Raw genomic sequence first — 23,456 nt, forward strand, 5'->3', positions numbered from 1 at the left:
GAAGCTCTGCAATTTCCATGTGTTTCCTTCCTGTTCTAATATCTCCCAATATTTCGGCCATTTGGCCTCCATATTGAGCTTTTTCAGAGCCTTAGCCTCCATAGGTGACAACCACCTTGGGGTCTTATTTTCTAGCAAGTCTTTATATCTTATCCAGACATTAAAAACTGCTCTCCTGACAATATGGTTCTTAAATCCTTTATGAACTCTTGCCTTGTTGTACCACAAGTATGCATGCCATCCAAACGCATTATTAAACCCTTCCAAGTCTAGAATGTCAGTGTTTTCAAGAAGTAGCCAGTCCTTAATCCAGCAGAAAGCTGCTGATTCATAGTAAAGCTTCATGTCTGGCAGGGCAAACCCCCTCTTTCTTTAGCATTGGTTAATATTTTAAATTTTATTCTGGGCTTTTTGCCCTGCCAGACAAATTTAGAAATATCTCGCTGCCACCTCTTAAAACAATCCATTCTGTCCACAATCTGCAAAGTCTGAAACAAAAACAACATTTTCGGCAAAACATTCATCTTTATAGCGGCAATTCGGCCCAACAAGGAGAGTTTCAAATTTGACCATGTTTCTAAATCTTTCTTTACCTCTGACCAACATTTTTCATAATTGTCCTTAAATAAATTCAGGTTTTTAGCTGTCATATTTATCCCTAGGTATTTCACTTTCTTCACCACATTTAAATCTGTCTCTTTCTGAAGCTTTTCTATTTCCATTAAAGTCATATTTTTCTCCAATACTTTAGTTTTTTGTTTGTTTAATTTGAATCCTGCTACCTGACCAAACTCCTGAATCAATTCTAAGACTCTTTTCGTACTAGATTCTGGCTCCTGTAACGTTAAAACCAGGTCATCTGCAAAGGCTTTAAGTTTATATTGTTTGGCTCCGACCTGAACCCCTTTAACCAACTGGTCCCTCCTAATCAGATTCAGGAGCACTTCCAGGACCGAAATAAATAGCAATGGAGAGATAGGGCACCCCTGTCGCGTTCCTTTTTCAATTTTAATCTCTTCTGACACCCAAGGTACCACTGTATTTGAACCGCTAGGTACCTGAATTTGGTGCAGCAGACTTTTATCTTTGTGATGCTGGTGAATTACTTTTGAGTATGTGGGAGGTGGGGGGTGTTGAAGCACATAGCCTCAGATTTTGCAGTTTCCTTGTAGGTCTGACACCATTGCAAATGTGTTGAGTTATTTAGTTAGGGTGGTTGCTGTGCTTATGGGGTCTGGTGCTGTGACCATCAGGTCATTTGTGAAGAGCCCTAGTTTGTAGGTTTTACATTTTATTTCCACACCCTTCATATCTGGGGCTGCTCAGAGTCGGATTGCTAGGGGTTCCAGGGCCAAGATTAATAGGAAGGGAGACAGCGGGCATCCTTGTTTTGTGCATCTTTGGATTGCTATGCTACTGGAGTCCATATTGTTAATTCTGCATTTTGTCAAGGCTTGGGAGTAAATTTGTTTGTGGATTTGTAGGAAGTTGGGGCCTAATTTCATGTTAGCAATCAAAGGCTTTAAGGATGTCTAGGGACATGATCATCAGAGGGAGTTTGGTCGTTTTGCTGTGTTCTCTCAGATTCAGTAGTTTTCTAATGGGGTCTGTTATGTTGTGACCAGGGACAAAGCCTGCCTGGTCTGGGGTGATTAGTTTGTGTAGGAAGATTTTTAGGCAGTTACCCAGGATTGATATGAATATATTGTAGTCTTGGTGTATCAATCCCCTCACATTTAGTGTAATTGATTTTAAGCTAGCCATTTTGTATGTCTATTTTATAGGATGATTCCCTGCCAACCTGTCTGGGTTCTCCTGTGTTTCTCACCTTATATTGTCTATCAAACCTACTTAGTTGGTCTTTAAGGTGCTACTGGAAGGAATTTTTTTTTGTTTTATCAAACCTAGTGTGTCGTGCCGACATATAGTGTGGTGGGTGGGGGAAGGGGGGGTTAAAATTAGGGATGGGCTGAATATTGGGGGTAGGTTATAGAGACTAGCCTATAGGTAGTTATATAGGTGTTTGTTTGGGGTAGCTTGGATCATTTGGCTCCCAGCCCGTTGGTCCTGTGTCTCAGCTGACATGGATGGCCTTGTCTGAGAAGAGGCCATCCTCCCTTTCGCTTGTGATAGGGGTGGATCAGTGAGACAGTGCCAAGCTCCTTTGGGGCGCTTGTGTTAGGTATAAAGTTTATAAACAATGTCAGTATTGTTAACAACATTATTGGTTTGCTGGGGTATTAGGTTAGGGATGTGAGTATGCGCACGCTCAGGGGCCACCATTATGTTCGTTATTTGTCAGATTTTAGCCTGTTTGCTGGTTGTTTAATTGGGATTGAGGTGTTGTTTTAGTTAGTATGAGTTCACCTTTTTCTGTTTTCCTACTTTTACCTGCATATTTTGCTTTTTTCATGTGTGAGGAAGGGGACAGAGAGGTTGGGGGCAGAGGTGGGCTCTATTTTTGTTTGTGTGTTTATTTTTTGTGTATAGTCATTGGAGCGAGGGGTGCGTGTGGTTGGGGTGATGGGTTGTTGGGGTGGGTGGAGTTGGAAAGAATGGAGGAGTGTCATCTGGGTTGGCCTATGGAGGCATGGGGTGGGAGGGGTGGCAATGGTGAGTGTCATCTGGGTTGGTGTTGGTGTGGGAGGGGTCTCTGTAGACAGCAAGGGGGAGAAGAGGAAATAAAAAAGGGGGGTTCACCAGTCCATTGTTTTGAGGTAGTTTCTGCGTGCTTCATTTGTAGTTGATGTTGTACGGTTGTCAATCTGTGGTGTGTGGCTTTAGCTGAAGTTGGTTCATAATCTTGTGTTTTGTGTTTGGCAGGGCTGTTCTGTGAGCGGTACTTGACTGTCTTGGTTTGCATTGTCATGTAGTTTCTGTTGTTTCTTCTTTCCCTTGTTGACTATTGTCCAATCGTTCACTGTATTTTCATTTTGGTTGTTGTTCGGTGGGTCTGATGGTTGCCATTCTGGGGGAGGGTTAAGTCCGAGGTTCTCCAATAGTTGCAGGGTTTCAGGTATGTCAGTGGCTGCTGCTGCATTGTGCATGTCATTGTCAGGATGATGTCACTGGCTCCCAGGAAAGTATAAAGACAAAAGTTTATTACAGTCCTTCTTTATTTCAATCTTTAGAGAGTGGCTATAGAACCCAGCCTCTTGGATAATGGTATTGTCCCGAATGAATCTCCACCCCCTTTCTTTCCCACTTCCTCATTTGTCAACATCATCACCTCCTCTATGGGTGCTGCTAAGTGCCCCCTGTCTTTGAGCTCTTTGCTCTCCTACTTTTAAGGCTCACTGGGTTCTGGGGGATGGTGGATCTGGAATGCTTTCTAGTGGTAATGTGTCAACCAGCTGCTCCAGCTCTGCCTGCTCCTCATCTCCCATTATTTCCCAACTTTTCTCCTCATCTGCCTCTGAGCTGTGACCTCCCGCAAACCCCTGTTGTAAATCTATACTGTCTTCCTTTTCCTCCTCCCTGGAAGGGTCAGGATGGGAAGGCGGTCTCCACCATTCCTCCTCCTCTGCCCAGCCCCTGACAGCCATCCATCAAGGAAGCAAGGTGATGAACCATCCACTACTCTGTGCCTCAACAGAAGCAAGGCAACTGCTGCAACAGCATACAAGTCAGCCCACCCCCAGGCCACATACATGAAGTGAGGAAGTGGCATTCCACCCCTTAAGCTGCACACCTTACAAGCGAGGAAGTGGCAACTGCAGAGACTTTGCAACAGGCCAGGCACCCATGAAGGTGTGCTTCTGTTCAAACGAGTCCAGCATTCTAAACAATTGTTTTCTCCAGAATAGGAGGAAACAAGCTTGCTCCATCTTCCATATGAGGGCCCTTTAGATATTTGAAAATGGCTATCATATCGCCTCTCAGTCTCCTCTTATCCAGGCTAAACATACCCAGATCCCTCAACCATTCCTCATAAGTCTTAGTTTCCAGACCCTTTATCATATTGGTTCCCCTCCTCTGCACATATACCAGCTTGGCGATATCCTTTTTAAATAGTAGTGCCCAGAAGTGGACATAGTACTATAGGTATGGTCCAACCAAGGGAGAATAGAGTGCTACTATTACTTCTCTTGAAGTAATATACCTCTGTTGATGCAGCCTATAATAGCATTAGCTTTTTTTGTTGCTGCATTGCACTGTTGACTCATGTTAAGCTTGTGGTCCACTAAGACCTGTAGATCCTTTTCGCATGTACCACTAGCAAGCCAGGTGTCCTCCCCCATCTTATATTTGTACAGCTGGTTCTTCCTGACTAAGTGCAGAACCTTACATTTGTCCCTACTGAAATTCATTTTGTTAGTATGGGCCCAGTTCTCCAATCTGTTAAGGTCATCTTGAATCCTGATTCTGTCTTCTGCTTGTTCCACCAAAGCTTGGTTTAATTTCTAGCTGGCTTTGAAGCTTGGCAAGCGTCTGGAGTGGGATGGCCAAACAAAGCAATGATATGCAAGGCTGTTGGGTTCAGACAAAAGTTCACACAAGCCTTTGATCATTAGCCAACAGCAAAGGCTTCAAAACGTGGTTTGCTGCCAGAGAACAACCCATGGGCTGCTGGGCTAGGGCCAGACATTCAAACAAACAGATTACATATCATGGTTACCTGTGAATCAAGACTCAAAGAACTATGCTACAAAAGCTAGAATGTGATAAGCTACTAACACAGTTGAGAGGAACTGATTTAAAGTTTGGAAGTTGTCAAATAAGGGCCTTTAGCAAAATAAACTTTAAATTAATATTTAATTTCCAGACTCATGAAAGATTAAAGAAGAAAGGGAACTTTCGCCTTCTGGGCACTTCTACTTTCCAAATCTTCAAAAAAATAATAAGCGAACATCAATAAATATAATTCAAATGAGTGAAAAGATCCTATGGCACTCACAACTCCTACGGGCCCATCAACATATCCTTCATCCCTGTCTCACAGGAATCCTTAGCTCTTTGAATCACTATGAGCACAAAGGAAATTACAAAGGGTTTGATTTTTATCACAATAAATATATATCTAAAGGAAGATCTGAGATCTGGATTTGAGGTCACAGCACTATATGGGGAATACTCCTATGAGGTGCAAACAAATACAGCCGAAGGAACCAGGCTAGTCTTCTCTCTGTTCCCAAGTGGCAATGGTTCATTGCTAACTCAAAGGAATTTATGACCTAGCACTTTTGTTGCTGCAAGAACAAGCTGGGCAGGAAAATGGTAAAATGTTAACTGGCTCAGAGAATAGAGCATCTGCACAAAAGAAAACAATGGATAGATGGATTGGGGATGGAGGTGCCAACCCCAATAAAATATTGGGGAAACCAGGTAAGCCCCACCCCCCATAATTGATCACAATACGTGGCACATACACACCATTTGAATGGCAATGCCTATCAACTTTGCCCCTCAAATATTTGGGGGGGGATGAAGGGACTTTGGCCCCTAGGAATTGGCTCCTAGGATGCAGGGGAAGGGCTGAAGGTTGGCCACACCACCAAAGAAACATCCCTGGTTGCAATCCAAAGTTAGCATTGTTTATCTGTTTCCTGGTAAGATTTTGCAGCAGTTCCCCTCCAGAGTTTGGGGGGGGGGGGGCTTAATAAGCAGGTCTGCAACTCGGCTACTGAGAACATCCATGTATCCTGGAATGGACTACAGCCCCATCTTGCCTGATCATTGGGGCTAGAATCCAACAACATCTAGTAAGTCACATGTTAGCTGATCCTGTTATATGCTCTTGCAATCGAAACCTGATGTGCAGATTGAACCCCCCCCCCCCACATAATAAGAAAATCCAAGGGACATATAAGAAGCAAGTTTGAATTCAATATGGCAGTGGAAAGAAAATTAACAGCATCAGTTTTAAGGGGTAGGACTTCATATGAGCAGACCAAAATTATACAAGCAACTGTGAATACTCATTTACATTTGTATACCTCCTATTTATTATATACTAAATGTACAATATTATTCACCAGTATAAAAAGCCAGTAGTAATAGGTGAAGTATTAGAAACTGGATCTTTGACCTTAACAGAGATAAGAAAAATGTACTACCCTTGCAATATGCTGTAAGGACTTTGTGCTCACCTGAGGAATATATTTTACTGAGAAGAATTGACGTCAATCTCACATTTATCTCAAAGGTTTTTCTGTGAGTTCTCTGGTACAAAAGCAACAGCAGCTTCCGGGTCGGCGCCATCGCCGAATGGCGGACTCCCTCCGAGCTCCGGAGGGAGCCTGCTGGGTAGGGGTTGGGTCCTGCCGCGCCGGCGACGCGGGGACCCTCAAAAACCATGGGCGGTGATGCCCATGGACTTGGTGACTCGGGGGGCACCGTTTGCGCCCCCCGACCCTCGAAGGAGCCTTTTTAAAGGCTGCGGAGAGGGTGATGGGGGGGTGTGGTGCTATGAGTCCACTGCTTCCCCTACCTAGCAAAGCCGCATGCCATTCGGCGGAGAGCAACGACTTCTTCTTCTGAAAATTTTGGATTATAAAGAACAACCCGTGAGTAAATTTATCGGACTTAAAAGGAAAAATTTGATTTACGAATTCGGAGCGAGCGGGGGAGGTGCAAAAAGGAAGTCCGCCCCCCCCCCTGTTGTAGATGTTTTAATGCAAGGATTTGACAACTAAGATCAAGAGATGAACTTGTTTATTTGAAAAAAGTTAATTTCACGAAGGGAAATTACAAGTAACTGTGCTGGAGGAGAAGATTGGTTTGTGAGAACTAAAATGCAACCCCCCGGGAACCGGGAGCGATCCGTCATGAGAGACTGGTGAAGAGACACAGAAACTTTGACAGCTGTCAAAGTAGCTGTCAAAGCAGGAAAATTAAAGAGAACTTTGTTACAATGGCTTTGCTGGTTAGATTTGTTACAATTTGGACATAAATTATTGGAAATAAAGGCAACAAGTTATTTGACTTTTGGGTCTGATCTGGAAAGAAATTAAGTTACCATATTCCCTCTAGAGGGAGTTCGGGACATTGCAACAGTGGCAGCAAGTGGAAAAATACTAGGAAACTGAGCAGGATTTGTTATCTCTTGGGAAAGCTGCAAAAACGAAGCATTATTTTGTCTACAGAGGTTTCTACACTAAAGGAGACAATGGATTTATCTATTGAAGAAAGGAAGGGACTTGACGTAAGTTTATGTTCCTGAATAAATAAAGCCTCTGTAGAGGAACCAGAAGTTTTTGAATTAGAAGGTTTTTGCAGCAGAACAGGAAAAGAAACCTGAGGAATAAGAGCTGGACTAAATTCGAAGTTAGAACATTTGGGACATCCAGACTTTAAAAGGATCAAGAAACAGAATTTGAGTTATACTCTTAAACACAGAGGTCTGGATGGAAGAAGAATGATCTTTTCTGAGAGTTTCTCCGAGATTGGACTTTCTGAAATTAAAAGCTACCAAAAAGACGGCAAAGTGGAATTGAGAGAGATTTAGACATCGACGTGGGTTCTCCAGGCTGGCAGTAGACAGATGGATGAACTTTGGGGATCGAAACCGGGAAAGGGGGGAGAGAGATTTGGAACCCAAAGGCTGTAAAACTATATATTTTTTCTTTTCTTTTCTTTTTCATTTTTTCTTGTTTTATAAAAATAGGGGAATTCGTGAAAGGGAATTGGGGTCGATCTCAGGGAAGTATAAAAAATATAAAGAGAAATGGTTAAATAAGATAAATTAATTTTGAATAAATGGGCTAATTATAATTATAACAAGGCTTTAAAATTTGGGGTAAGAAGTTGTGGAATTAATTTAATGAAAATGGAATATAAGGGGGGGAGGGGGGAGTCCTGGAAAGATGTCAATGAAATTAAGTGTAAAATGTATCCTTTTCTTTTTTCTTTCTTTCCTTTTTTATTCTGGAAACTTTAATAAATATTATTTAAAAAACAAAACAAAAGCAACAGCAGGAATATCTGGGCTTCATCCCATGTTAAAATGAATATATTAACATAAAAAGAGTGCTGCTGGATCAGAACAAAGACTTATTTAGTCCAACATCTTGTTCCTCACAGTGGCTAACTAGGTGCCTTTGGGAAGACCACAAGCAAGTCACCAGTTCAATTGCTCTTTACTCCTATTGCTCTCCAGCAAGTGGTCTTCAGAGACACGGTTCTTCTGATTGTGGAATATACAGCTATCTTGACTAGGAATTGAGAACCTTGTTCTCCATGAATTTGTCTAATCCTCTTTTAAAGCTGTCTAAGCTGGCAGCCATCACATCTGGTGGAATAACTAAGGGTTATCCATACTTGCTTTTTGCCTTGCTCCTTCCATTTACAGGTCCATGCTTTCAAACTCCATGTCTGAGTTTTTCCCACAAAAACCTGACCTTTAAAGCTCAATTGGAGCAAATGACAATTTGGTTTTTCTTCAGATTGCCATTTGCTCTGATTGAGCTTCAAAGATGTTTATGCTGTAAGTCCATGCATCCTATGATTGAGTTTTATATACATATGCGTGTGTCTGTGTGAAAATAAAACCTTATATCCTAAATACACTATAGTCATTAGCTAACAGGTGCAGTTCAGGAGGACTAAAGCTCAGAATGAGCTCAGGCTTGCGAGAGAGGTTAAAAATAATAAAAAGGTTTATTTGGCTATGTTTGAAGCAAGAGGAAGAACAAGCAAGTAGTAAGTCCTCTGCATGGAGAAGGCAGAGAAATGATATTGGGCGACAGACAGAAGGCAGAACTGCTCAACACTTTCTTTGCCTGTCTTCACCCAAAAGGAAAGGAGTGACCAACCTGGTGATCACAGAATATATGATGGAAGGAGGGACCAGCAGCCAAAGATAGGAAAAGAGGTGGTAAGGGAACACCTAGCTGCTTTAAATGAATTCAAATCTCCAGGGTCTGATGAGCTGCACCCAAGCGTACTAAAGAAGTTTGCAGATGCAATCTCAGAACTTCTGTCTATAATCCTTGAGAATTCTTGAAAAACAGGTGAGGTCCCTACAGACTGGAGCTTGGCAAATGTTGTCTCCATCTTCAAAAAGGGGGGAAAGAAGACCTAGATAACTACTAACCAGTCAACTTGATGTCAATACCAATAAAGGTCATGGAACAGATAATTAAAGTTGATCTGTGAGCACTTAGAAAAGGATGCTATGATTACTAAGGCCCAGAACGGGTTTCTCAAAAACAAGTCATGCCAGATGACTCTCATTTCTTTTTTTGATTCAAGTTATAAGCTTGGTGGATTAGGGGAATGCTGTGGGAGTAGTGTATCTTGATTTCAGTCAGTTTTTTTCTTTTCTTTACAAAGTTCCCCATATTTATGTGGAGAAACTGGTAAAATGTGGGCTGGATGAGGTTAGTTAGGTGGATTTGTAGCTGGTTGATCAAACCCAAACAGTGCTCATTAATGGTTCCTCATCATCATGCAATAAATGTGCATTCTGTCATTTACATCTTTTGTAATGTTTTGAAATCTTTAAGATCATATGTTAGTTTCCTGTTAATTATGTTGCTTTCAACATATACTTTGTATTTGATTTTCTTTGGTGATGTTTTATTCTGGATCTTTTTATTTGATGTTTTAATGCGTTATAAACCAATGAGATTTTTTCCTTAAAAATATAAAGTGGTATAAAAATGAAGCTATTAATAATAATTTTGAATTATTGATCAAGGTATATCACTGACCTAAGTATTAACACCTCATATTCACAAATGATGTGAGAAGGCTCTAGTTTCAAGAGTTGCCTTGAAATAGACAAGTCCACCATTCAGTTTCTCCTACTGCTGCAGCATTCCAACAAAAAAAGTCGCATCTCACTTTCTTCCTTTTGTGCAAAGATTACAAATATAATAGGGATCCTCTCACAGCCTGGAAATACCAACCTTTCCTTCATCTGTACAGGGTTTTTTATTTTTTTCCAGTTTCAACAGAATGATTCTAGTAACCTAAGCGAGTGCTCATCTTGTATTTTAAGGAAAGAGGATTCATTAGTACTTGTAACTTCTGTCCTAACCCATATAGCTGCTGATGTGCAGAATGCAAAATCCGGTTTGATCCCCAAGGCATTTAATTGAATTCCCGATGGGGTTTTATGCTGCTCTCATTATCAGTGTCTTAGTGCCTCTCCTATTAGTGCATTAAGCAACATTAACATCTGTCACACACAGTTTGCTTTTCCTCTCATCTCCTCCCCACTGAAGTGGAATTATGAGTACTGGGGAAATGCCCTAATATAAACACACATTCATGTGCATGAGACTACATACAACGTTTTCGCTGGCCCTCCTTGTTCTGATAAAAATGTAGCATCATTTGTTCCCTTGTGAAGTTAACATGCGGAACATTAGAAGCTGAAAATTTTACTACGATGTAAAAATCTTATCAGCGCTGATGGACAGTTGCTGTGGAAACGGTAACTTTTATGTCTTCACTGAGCATTTAAACCCCCCCCCAACAAATTTCTGCACATTATTTTTGCCTCAAACAGAAAGCATGTCTTGATTAATCAGTATAACTAACTGGTTAATGGCTTCGTTAGAGAGGAAAAACAACACTCCAATTAATCTCCAGTGGCCTTTTCTGTATCTAGGGAGGAACTTGGTTCCAGGGCAGAGGTTACCAGCAGGTCTAGACAAGCAGAGAGAATTCTGCTGGGGTGGGGGAGGCACAGAAAGGCTCTCTGGGGATGTATCGATATTCTTCAACAGTGGCTTTTAGGATCAGTTACTGCTTCGATCAACTGGTTGACAGAGCACAGTTAAATATCTCAGATTTGTCCATCCTTTTCCATTAACCAAGTAGCATGCCAAGCCGGTCCAAAAGTCAGTTAAACGGATGAAGTGTTGCTTTTAAATAACAGTATAAGGATACAAACATTTTGTACCCTAACACAACACAAAACAAGCTGGGGCTTAGCAAGATTTGTATCCTGTATTGCAAATGCAAAGAGCAACTGAGCATAGCAGAGAGTTAATAACATACCTCATAACTTGACAAGTGATCCCAACCCAAGTGGGATTAGGAGCTGTTGTGCTCAGGCCTTCTCAGAGGCCCAGGCCACTTGCAGCTTTTAAGGCCCCTAGCCTGTGGTGACCCAGTATAGCTGCTAGTTCACATGTAGCCAATGAGGTCACAGGAGCTTGAACAAGTTGTTCTGCATTTGAAAAGTGCCACTTTGGTTCAAAAGTGGTCCCTGCTGTCAAAGCTGCTTTTCTGCTGGGAGAAAAATTGTGTCATCTCCACCTGTTCTGGTTTTCTCCCCATCCTCTTCCTTTACAAAGAAATACAGTGGTACCTCTGGTTGCGAACGGGATCCATTCCGGAGGTCTGGCCTCATCCCAAGGAATTCGCAACTGGAGGACCGCTTCTGCGCATGCGCACACGGCCAAACCCAGAAAAATACTTCGGGTTAGCTGCGTTCGCACCCCAAAGTTTACGTATCCAGAGGGATACGTAAGTGGAGGTACAACTGTAGTGGGAACTTTTAACATTGCAGTTTTATTCATACTTAAGGGGTCCTTGCTGTCACAGTTTCTAGCATGGGCTCATGCCACAATAACCATAAATAACTCAGAAGCAAGTCCCACTGAATTCCACAAGGATTGTTCCCTGATGTGTACAGAATTGTAGCCTGAATTGGTTAGTCTTGTCACACAGGACTGTTAACAAACGCTCCCTACACTTCCAGACCTATGGGAAAAGATTTATTTCCTTCCCAGTTTATTTATTTCCATGCCTTCTTTCCAGAATTTGGATAAAATGAAAATATACCAGGAGCTGGGAGATTGAGGATTATTAGCCCTAATCTCCCATTATGCATTCTGTGTGGCCTTGGGCCAGTCACTAAACCTGCTTATCCCATATTTTGAAACTGAGGTAGGGGAGCAGGTTTGAAATCGTGAAAAAATATAGGACACAACCAGGACATTCAGAACTGCAACATTTGGGCTTTACATGAAGGTGAATCATGTCTATATTTGCCTGCTGAAAAGATGAGACATAATGTGATTATTTAGTTATCAAATGCATGAATTATTGAGGGAGAATGTCACAGCTGATATTAAGACAAACCCTTTATTAGTTAATAACAACAATATATATATTGTTAACTTTGCCACTCTGAGTGCAGGGCCAGCAAACCCATGAGGTCCACTAAGGGAGCTGCCTCAGGCAGTGAAACCCCACTGGGGCAGCTCCCCATGGATGCTCCACTCATTGGCACTGTGACCAGAGAAGCAGCAGTGGCAGGGGGTCCTGGGGAGCTCTTGCTGCTGCCACCACTTCTCTGGCACCACTGTGGATGCCCCCCCTGCCCTGCATTGCTGGAGAAGCAACGCCATCAAGGCCACCACCACCAGAAAAGCGGCTTCCAGCGACATCTCAGCAGAACCCAAAAGTCAGTATTGCCATCTCTTCTCACTTCTCCGCAGTGCTGCTGTAGATGCTCTCTGGCACCACCACAGGTGCCTCACCGCCCGCCCGCCCCCTGAGATGTGAGTAGAAGTGGCAGTGCCACCCCTCCATGGGAGAAGCAGCTTCCAGTTTGATCTTGCTGGAACCTGGAAGTAGACACTGCCTCTGCTTCTCCTTCCTTCTCTGGTGGGGTGTTGGAGGTGGCAGCTGTAGGGTGAGGCATCATTTTCCCATTTCACCACAGGCAGTGAACTAGGCCAGGCCGCCCCTGTCTGAGTCTTTCGCAACTCAGTTCCATGCACATCAAAACTAGCTGAGAAACTTGCCAAACGCCAAAACATTAACAAGTGTCTGGATTTGAGGCTCCCTTTGGATTTGAGGCTCCCTTTGAAGCAGCAGTGGGCAAATGACCATCCAGCCCACCCCACCCCCAGCCCTGGGGGCGCTAAGGAAAGCCAACCTTGGACGTCCGTAGGATGTCAACTATTGTGTCCAGAGCACACCGCTCTTTTTTTCGCTTTCCAAAATAGCGGAAGAGAAAGACACACAGTCGACACAGCTTTGAAATGTGCAAGTGTCACCATCTTGCTTGCTTGCCTTCCGGCATCTTCCTGGCCGAGCCCACTTCCGACCAGCAGGTGCTGCTCTGCTACCATCGGCGCAGCGCGCTGTAGACAATCGTGTTGTTTGCGTGAACCCAAAGCTACAGAATAATAAGAGGGTTGTTGTAAATAGCCCGCCCCCTGCTTCTTCCTCGCTGAGCAGTCTCATGGCCCATGAAATCGCTTCGCAGTTGCTTTCTCCCCCCCCCCCCCGCCGCCGCTTTCCAGTTGTCCCCTTTAAAACAAATAAAAAGATAAGCCCTCGGAGCGCGGCGATGCAGTTGCAGACTTTGCTCTCGAGGGTGCCGCTGCTCCCTCTCCCTCCCGCCAGGCTCTTTGTTCTCAGCGCCAACTCCGCCACGGAGAAGAAGCGTCGCCGCGAAACAAAGCCGCCGGAGACAGTAGCGCGATTCACCACGACAGCGTGAAGAGCAAAGGGGAGCTTTCTCCCAGGCCAAGCCCTTTGCAGACATGTGCTTAAAGGAAGGGGGAAAAGGGGTGGGAACAGCATCGGCCCCATTTCGCGCGCCTTCTTTTGAACGCAGCGCCCCCCGCCGCCCGGTCCATTTGGGTCGACGGGGAACTCCTGGCTCTTTGCTTCAGGGAGTCGCTTCCACGACGCTGGCGAGCCCCGGCCGAGCCGCCGTTTCCTCGGCTGCCCCTTTTGCAGTGAGCGAAGCGGCAGCCGAGCCGAGGTTGCTCTCCTCCGCTCCTTGCCTTCCACATTGGTCTTGCCCCGGCTCGCGCTGCCCGGGCTCCGTCCTGCCGCCGCCGCCACCACCAGAGGAGCCCCCTCCGCCCGCCCCCGCCAGGTGTCCCGGAGCACGTGCTCTCCTCCCCCCCCCGCTCCGCACCACTCCCTCATGCCCCTCCCTCCCTCCTCCCCGGCGGGTGCCTCTGCCGGGACCGGGTTGGGCCGGGGAGTCACATGAGCGGCCGCCTAAGTCTGCCCTACGCGGCTCGAGGAAAAGCCTCGGCTGGGCCGCGGAGGTGGCGAGGCGCTGCGCGGCTTCTGGCCCCCATCCCCGCCCCTCCTTCCGTCCCGCTCGTTTGATGGAGCAGCAACAGAGCGACCACCTGTGAGGAGCATGCGCTTAACGCAGGTAATACAACACCCCCGCCCTCCCGCCACCGGCATCTCTCGCCTTGCGCTTCTCCAACTGCTCCGCTCCCACGCTTTTGTTCTCTCTTCCTCCGCCCCCACCTTGGCCGCTCACCTGAGGAAACCTCCTTTCCTCGGGCTTTGCGGCTTCGGTGGGTTGGAGGACTCTTTGCCTCGAGAACTACTTTTCTCCCTGACAGTGCCAGGCAGGCCAGGACATACGTATTTGTACCTGCGGCTTCCCAGTAGATGGTCCCCTCCCGCTTTCTCCACCGGGCCGCCCCCTCTCAGCCTAGCCTAACCTCGTGTGGATATTGTGAGAAATAAAATTGGGGAGATCTCGTCCACCACCGCGTTTTTTTCTCCTGTATGGTCTTCGGGCACATGAGGAGGACACAACTTTGCTAGGTCTGGTCGTTGCCCGGGTGGAAGACTGTGTGGGAACCACGTGTGTACTGCCTTGGGTTTCGTGGTGGAATAAATGTAGGGCCCTAGGAACAAATAAACAACATAGTAAATGGTATTATTTTTATAAGCAGCTCAAAGTAAGGATGTAAAATGGCCACCTGTTCATTGCATGGTGCCTAAACTGTTTGCACGCACACTAGAGATTTAACTTAGAAACCCCAAGGAAGGAGCAGAATCTTGAACACAGTCTCAACTCCAACTAAAATTTTAAATTAACTCCATCTCATATACTTTAATCATCTAGTCCTAGAAACTTTACTATTTAAGGCTGCAGTCCTAACAATGACTAATCAGAAGTGCTTGCTCCCAGGTAGGTGGAGTCAGGCTTGCAGCCTTAATCTCTCAGGCTTGCAGCCTTAATCTCTTCCCCCTCCCCACTTTTCTTTCTGCCTTCCTTCAGGTAGCTTCAAGGCCCAGAACAAACTCAGTAGATAAGGCCACTGAGGTGTAATTATAACGTTTGTATCCCACCTTTCCTCCAAGGAGTATATGGCAGTATACATGGCTTTCCCCCTTCCCATTTAATCCCCTTGTGAAGTAGGTTAGGCTGAGAGACTGTGGATGACTGGACCAAGGTGACCCAGTGGGGTTGCAGTCCTCAGCGCTGCCTCCCTGGAAAGTAGCTCAAGTAGCTCACCTGTGGGTAGAGACAGGTCAAAGAGCAATGCTCTTTGACCATCCGATGTGGGGAACAATTTGGATTAGGAGTCACATTATTCTGCTGCTGCCTCCTGGTGGGTGGGCACTCTAGGTGTTTGGCATACTGGGGTGGGTAGGCAGATAGAATATCTCAACAGCTGCCAATAATTTACCCAGCCAAGACATGTGGAAGAATGAACAGTCAGATCCCAAACATGTTGCCCACGTCTGGATATGTGACACGTGTGTGTGTATGCTGTACTGCTACTGTTATTAGTGCTACCTCCCTAGCACATCTTTCCTGGCTCTGTCTTCGAAGGAGGATAGGCGAGGAAAGCTATTGCTTGCTCCACCACTCTTTCAATGTGTTAAGTAATCCAGATGGTTCCCCTCATCTCCTTCTTGAGCCAGCACTGTTCCCTGACCTTCCTTCATGCACAGGTGAGCTGCTTGGCATGCTACCGTTCCTGTACTGGAATTATTCACCTACTGTATAGCTGTGAAGTTGAGTGTTGTCAGTTGAGACCTTGAAGGGGTTTCCATTTCTTTAAACGGGAGCTGCCTAGAAACAAAAAAATTAATCAAGTGAAGCTTTTTCCATCAGTGTGATCTGAGATAATGGAAAGCAGCACTTGGGGAAACTCTCCAGTACACACCTCTGAAAAGGAGAGTTTTTCAGATTTAAACCTGGCAACTTATTGAAGCCTCCTACACATTTGCTTACTTAGACAAACAGGCAACCTTCTGCCTCGTTTGTTGTCAGAGAGTACGTGGATTTGGGGTTGTCTAGTCCAGTGTTTCCCAACCTTGTGCCTCCAGCTGTTTTTGGACTACAATTCCCATCATCCCTTGCCACTGGTCTTGCTAGTCAGGGATGATGGGACTTGTAGTTCAAAAACAGCTGGAGGCACAAGGTTGGGAAACACTGGTCTAGTCCAGGTGTGGGGAACTTATGACCCTCCAGAAGTTGTTGGACTACAACTCTCACTACTACTGGCTAATGGCCAAGCTGGCTTTGGCTGATGGGAGTTGGGAGTCACATCTGGAAGTCCCAAGGTTCCCCACCCCTGTATTTAAAGACAGCTGCTTGGGGGTGGCCCGGGTGAAAGAAAGGATAGGGTTCATGGCCCTTCAGTTTCTTCATGCAGAATACTTGTAAAGGTAAAGGGACCCCTGACCGTTAGGTCCAGTCGCGGATGACTCTGGGGTTGCAGCGGTCATCTCGCTTTACTGGCTGAGGGAGCCGGCAAACAGCTTCCGGGTCATGTGGCCAGCATGACTAAGCCATTTCTGGTGAACCAGAGCAGCACATGAAAACACCGTTTACCTTCCCGCCAGAGCGGTACCTATTTATCTACTTGCACTTTGACGTGCTTTCAAACTGCTAGGTTGGCAGGAGCAGGGACCGAGCAACGGGAGCTCACCCTGTCGCGGGGATTCGAACTACCGACTTCTGATCAACTTCTTTTTCTTTTTTTTTAAAGTAATTTTTATTGGGTTTTCACATTTTAAAAACACACACAGATGAAAACAAAAACAGAACATGTATAATTTCATAACCTTACTTTCTTAACCCCACTCCCTGACTTCCCCCCACCCCCCCTCATACATCCCAAATCCAATAATTAGCTCAGCAGGTTCTTATCTCTCTTCTTTAACATATTATTGTTATTTTTAAAATTAATTCTTATTACTTGGCCAAATTTTACTTGTCCAATTTTCTTATAAATATTAAATCCTTTTCTAAGGTCGACCCAAATTCCCTTCCACGAATTTTCCCCTTTTTATATTGAATGTAGGTCATAATAGCCAAACACAAAAGTCATAAAAGTTTTAAAATTCTGTTCTCCCCTCCCTCCCTACCCCGGTTTCTGTCCCTTCCCAAAACAGTCCACAAAACAGTTCTTAGCCTGGATTCCTCACATCAACTTCTGATCGGCAAGCCCTAGGCTCTGTGGTTTAGACCACAGCACCACCCACTTCCCTTCAGAATATTTGTAGCCAAATTTAAATGGAAGATATGTGTTAAAAGTAAGAGTATGGGGATATTTCCACAAGATGTAAGAATCTCCTTCAGCTTCCCATCCCAGTTTTCCTATGCCTGCTGGGATCTTGGGGCATTCTCAGGTAATATCTTCTCCAATCAGAATAGCACCAACATTGGAAGCTGAACAGGAAGCATTTAAATGTTAATTTGGTACTATGGTGGCTGGATTGGTTATGCCATTATTTTGCTACCCTGTTCAAGTACCGACATTACTCTGATCTAACTTGCAGATATGATGTTTACTAAGTTAATGTCCTGTTTACTAAGTATATGTCCTCCCTTAGACACCCATGGTAACTAACAACAATGGCATATAAGAAAAATAAAACACAATATGTTGTCTGCAAAGCACCAGTGTCTAAAAACAGTATCAATGGGGCTCTTCCCTTGTTTTTCTATCCTCATGGAGAAAATTCACCAGTTTTTAGTGTTGGTGCACTCAAATATCCCAACATTCAGGAGGTCTGAGATGAGCCTTTCTATAAGTTTGAACGCTGTAAACTAATTCCTTTCTTTCTTTCTTTCTGTCTGTCTGTCTGTCTGTCTGTCTTATGATTAAAATGCAATTTAAGGAATGCAGTCATACTTTGCTAATGCTACTTTTTATTTTACAAAAGTTTAGCAAATGCACAGTAGTTAGGAATTCAACAATAGCATTGTTTCTTGCATGGAACCCAGTGAAAGCCAGGGCTTCACATGCTGAATTTGTGTGTTGTACAACTGTTAAAAGCACACACATCCTTCCAGTGTAAAATGTTGGCAGCTCTAGGTCAAACTGATTGCTGCAGTCATGTTATGCCATGAAGTTACTATGTGAATTGTTTCGCTTGCTTTCTATAAGCCACATGGCCTACTACAGAACCTGGAGAGGAATTGGTATGGAAAACTGTCCATTGTTCTCCTATTGATGGTTATGAGTCCTGATACAAACTACCGCCAGGATCAGTGTAGGGTGATAAGGTGAAAAAGAGGGCAGGGTTACTGCAGTTTATTTGGTAAGTAGAAGGTACGCCTAGTAAGCCACACCATGGTTACAGTTAGTGCAGTTTATTTGCTTAGCAGAAGCTACGTCTAGTAAGCCACACATACTAAAATTCACTCTTTTATACAACCATTAAAGGCATAGCTGTCAACTTTTCCCTTTTTTAAGGGAAATTCCCTTATTCCAAATAGGATTCCTCGCAAGAAAAGGGAAAAGTTGACAGCTATGATTAAAGGTGCAAGAGCCCTATCCTTTTCTATTCCTGGCCACTCTTGATTGGAAGCAACTTGTTTCTGGATACCAGCTGGTGGAGAATAACATTGAGGGAGTATTGCTGTACTCATGTCCTCCCTGAGGACTTCCCATAAACATCTGGCTGGCCACTCTGAGAAACAGGATGTTGGCTAAATGGGACTTTGATCTAACATAGCAGGGCTTATGTTCTCAAGCTTTTTATAATCAACAAAAATGCCTGTTCACTTTTTTCTTTTTTTTTTAAGGTGATCCCTTAGTGGAATCCTAGGAAATGGATCCAGGCTCCTTGAAATGTTTGTTTTGACCTACTTGATGGAGGTACCTTGCAGAAGACAGTGAATGTGAGGCGGAACTGGGCTGGGCTGGGCTGGCCACTTCTTTTTCTGAATTTGTTACTTCTGCCTACCATGGAACAAGGCGAGAGTCAGCAGGGACCCCCACCCGAGGGCCAGGAGGACAGCAAAAGCAACACAAGACCTTTGCCTGCTGGAGCTGTCCCTGTCAAGGGGGAAATAAAGAAACATGCAGTCACAGATGACTACAAAATCTCTAAGCGGGTGCTGGGCCTTGGCATTAATGGCAAAGTAATGGAGTGCTTTCACAAGGCGACAGGGAGGAAATGTGCTTTAAAGGTAAGTAGCTGTTGTTTCCAGACAAGAATGCCTGGCGTGCTCTGGTCCATGGGGTCATGAAGAGTTGGACATGACTAAACAACGACAACAAGCTGTTGTTTCTCCTTATTTGGAGGCTAAAGACAAGCGTTGTGCTCTCTGCTGTGGCGGTCTAGATGCTCCTGAAGAATTTGAATTAGAAATTCTCTAAATTGCATGGAAACCTTATGTTATTGAGGGCCTAGTTGTTCCAAACCTTTAAGGCTTTTCGAAGGATTAGTGTTTTAAATTACTAATTGTAAAATTATTTTGCTCCTTTGTGTGGGCTGAAATATGCTTCCTTCTCTTCTCTCTCTATTCCCTCCCCCACCCCACCGCCCGGCCGGTGAGTCAGATAGTGATTTGAATGCTGATGATGCTACACTGTGGTGAACCAGGAAAATATTGCCTGAGTTACTGAGTTTAGCAGTGCAAGAGATCTGAGATAGAAACTCAAAAAATGCATTTCCAACAACACTTTAATGTGGATTTGACAACAAGACCAATACTGAGACTCAACGACCCCTGTCTATTAGCACCCTGTTTCATTTAACAGCATGTTACGTTTTTATTCTGTCAGAACTTACAGTCATTTTCATTGGTGCAGTGTAACAAATGCTGCTTCAAGATATATAACTATATATATTTCTTACATAGTTAATATTGTGGTAATTTCCACTGCAGGGATGAGTGTTAATCCACTGCTATAATTTAAAGCACTTTTGGGGGAGCACTGTTGGAATGTTTTAACAGAGTTTTTTTGTTTTTGTTTTTTTAATTTGCCAAAAAATGTTTTCAACAGATGATTAGAATAATTAAGTTGCATTAATTATTGAAAGAGTAAACATCCAATTATATGGTGCATTTATTATACTTAGGGAACTGACACTGGTGACAAAACAAGGTCGTGACTAACAGGCTAGGCCAGAACCTTCCGGGCAGTTAAGGATGCTGAGAATGAAATCAGAGGGTGGCGTATACTCTAGCCTGATATAACCTTGAATAAATTATATGGCTAAGTTGCCATATATATGTAAGCAAGCAAACAAGAAGTGTAACTGCAGTGGAATATACTGGTTTGCCTAGATGGCTCCTAGTCATGATAGCTGTATGTTTTCTCCCTTATCCAAGGCAATATGCCTCTAAATACCAGATCATGAGTGGGAGAGTGCTCATGAGTGGCAGAGCAACTGTTGTGCTCGTGTCTTGCTTGTAGACTTCCACTTGCCATCTGGTTGGCTGCTGTGAGAACTGAATGCTGGACTAGGTAGGACATCGGCCTCATCAAATAAGACTCTTCTTACATTTTTAGCTAGGCCTGGAGGGGAGGCATGAAATTGCATGCTTCTCTGCAGGTGTCCCCAATATTCCATGAGCAATGTTTTGGAGGATATGAGGTGGTGGGAAAGAAGCCTGTTGGCTGTTAGGAAGATGGTGCCAGTGGCAGTACCATCTGGCGTTGCCTTGCCTAGTGCTTCTCTTTACAGCACTGGGTTAAGGGATTGTCAGGTGGTAGGAGCCATGCTACTCTCATTGTTGCTGGCTGCCATCTCTTCTGTCATTTCTCCCTATCCATCCTCTGGTAAGCTTGGGTCAGGTGGCCACCAAAGGGCCATTGGAGGGCATCTTGCCCAGGACACCATCATACTTGGCACTGCCTTGTCTTTGCTAAATCAAGAGTAGGTAGCGGATATATTCACAGTGCAATCCTTACTCAGAATTACCTTTGAGATCAATGCAGCTTACTCCCTAGTAGGTTTGAATATGGTTGCAGCCTGAAACTGCTGGGTTTTTTGCACACCTACCTGGAAGGAAGTACCACTGAAAAAATGAAACATTTTTCTCAGTAGACATGTATAGGTTTGTAGGGTAAGTCTCTTAAGATCTGTCTCAAGTGTAGTAGTGTGGATGTGCTTCTTTTATATATGCGCTTAGCCCATTGTACGTGCATGTTGATGCAATTGAATGTCACATCAATATTGTGTTACCTGATTATGCTGCAGGCTTGACTTGATGTGCAAAGAAAAATGTTAACCAAGTCTCCATGCATGCTGAGGCTCCTTTTCATATGTGTTTTCTTGATGTTTTTAAAGCTCATCATTCTTCAGACAAATACTATTGCAGATTGCTATAGACATCTGTAGTACATAATCTGCCCTTTTGTACCAAAAGAAGCAAATTTAAGGCTTCGATCTTATACTTGGGAATAAGACCTTTTGAACACAGTGGGTCTTGCTTTTGAGGAAACATGTATAAGGTGAGTCTGTTCACTAACATTGCCACTTAGACACCTTCACCAGGAAGCATGTCAAGCTGAACTCAGTTGGGCTTTCTCCTGAAAGCACATGCATAAGAACACACAAGCACGGGTGACACAAGTATTATTTTCACCTGAATGAATACCCTAGATCAGGAATAGCCAGTGTGAGGCCATCAAGATGTTCTTGCGCCATGTTGGTTACCCCTGCCCTATATTTATTTTTGGGCTCTTTGCAAGTTCATTCAGTCACAATTTCATAATTAGAAACGCTGCTCTGTTTGCAAGGCTCTGCATGCAACTGTAACATCTAGGCTGCGATCCCATGTAGCATAGAAACTTATTTGGAATAAGTACTGTTGCTCAGTGGACCTTGAGAGTAAGATTGCAGTGTTGAGAGACTGTTGAGCTGGATCTCTACAGAGAGGCTGAAGCCTGGTTCTCAAAACAGCAGATGAGGAGGTAACTCTGTACCTGAACTGTACCACTTCATACTGTCAACTGGAGGGGAGGGTTTTACACAATGGGATGCTGCACACAAAGCAATTCCCTGCACACAGTGGGTTAAGTGTTAAGCAAAGCACATTCCTTCTGCCACACACCCTTCAGTGATTTGTAGTGCAATCCTCTCTCCCTCTCCCTCTCCTTCCTTCCCATATTTTATATAATATAAAACGTGATAGTATCATTATTTTTCACAGAGAAATGCTGATCAATTACTTTCTTTATGTTTATTACAGCAAGAAGCTGATTGCCCATACTCTTATTTGGCCTCAGTTTATTTGCCGTTAACCATAAACGTTCACATATTCATTCATTCATTCTCCTAACTAGTTGTTATAGATCCCTCTCTGTATTAAACAAACTAGAACTTTGGGGACATTTTTTCACAAGTGACATTAAGAGCATCTTTAGCATGGAATAAGTCAATTGGGTGTGTTTAATAGTAGTTATGTTAAAAGAAGATTGGTTTCAAAATGTGTATTCTAGTCAGTGTAGGTTTTTCATTCAGTTTGCATATTCAAAACTTAAGTTTCTGAAAACTGTGTCTTGGCATAGCAAAGGTCTTGTTTCTGATCAATTTCTTTCCCACCTGGGAACCTTGTCTATACATATTGATGTTGATTCTAATTGTGTATCAACAATAATATTGGAAGAGAAATGTGCTTCCATGGCACTAACTCCAACTCAGTGTTGATATCTACAGTTAGCAGGGTTGGGAGAGCAAACGACAATCCTGTTAATCCATATCCTAATTGCAGTTGTTTCCTCTGGCCCTGTGTGAGTATACAGAATGCTGAAATTCAGGGTTCACTCCAGGCCCTTCAGATGCTGTTGACCAGGGTATTCTCCTGGATCAGTTCTGTGAGTTGGGGGTTGGAGGCACCATTTTTCAGTGATTCTTCTCTCACCTGTAGGGCTGGTTGCAGAGAGTAGTGTGAGTGACTGTGTGTCAGCACCCTGACTGTTAAGTTGTGAGATGTCACAGGGCACTATTTTGTTCCCAGTGCTATTTAACATCTATGAAGCCATTGGGAGATTTGGAACATGATGTCTTCAGTATGCTGCTGACACTCACCGCTATTTCTCTGTAACAATTGAATTGGGAATAAGTCCTGAACTGGTGCCTGGATGTGGTGGCAGGCTGGATAAGGGCCAATAAACTGAGGCAGAATCCTGGCAAGATGCAGACCTTACTGGGTGGTTCCTGGGTCTGGGAAATTTGGCACTTGCCTTGTCTGGACAGTATTGCACTCCCTTTGAAGACATAGGTTCATAGTGTGGGGGTACTCATCGGTTTCATCTCTATCGCTAAAGGCTCCGTTGGTTCCAGCTGGAACCCCAGCTGTAGCCATTCTTGGACAGTGATAATCTGGCCACAGTGGCCATGCATTTGTCTACTCAAGGCTTGACTCCAATGCAATTTCTGTGTGACTGCCCTTGAAGTTGGTCTGGAAGCTGCAGTTAGTGCAAAACGTTGTTTTAAGGATGCTATCATCAACACTGTACACCTTTATCAAACCAGCTGCACTGGCTGCCTATATGTTACCAGGCCAGGTTCAAGGTGCTATT

The 23,456-nt window shown here is 44.1% G+C and overlaps 1 protein-coding gene and 1 long non-coding RNA gene across 2 annotated transcripts in view; one reads left to right on the forward strand and one right to left on the reverse strand.

Moving 5' to 3' along the window:
- Nucleotides 1-2,493: 2,493 nt before the first annotated feature.
- On the reverse strand, nt 2,494-11,660 carry LOC307210614. The gene is made up of 2 exons (XR_013836077.1): nt 10,951-11,660; nt 2,494-3,068 (listed from the first exon to the last, which is right to left on the reverse strand). It is a non-coding gene; the product is annotated as an uncharacterized lncRNA (long non-coding RNA).
- A 2,251-nt stretch (nt 11,661-13,911) lies between these two features.
- MAPKAPK3 (MAPK activated protein kinase 3) overlaps nt 13,912-23,456 on the forward strand; it is a 73,181-nt gene continuing 63,636 nt past the window's right edge. The window contains exons 1-2 of the mRNA XM_079964449.1: nt 13,912-14,086; nt 18,722-19,108. Coding sequence (XP_079820575.1) covers nt 18,884-19,108 — 225 coding nt within the window. The 5' untranslated portion in view covers nt 13,912-14,086; nt 18,722-18,883. The remainder of the gene's footprint in view (nt 14,087-18,721; nt 19,109-23,456) is intronic.

Source organism: Podarcis cretensis (genome assembly GCF_951804945.1).
Source record: "Podarcis cretensis genome assembly, chromosome: 2".
In the NCBI taxonomy this organism is placed as follows: Eukaryota; Metazoa; Chordata; class Lepidosauria; order Squamata; family Lacertidae; genus Podarcis; species Podarcis cretensis.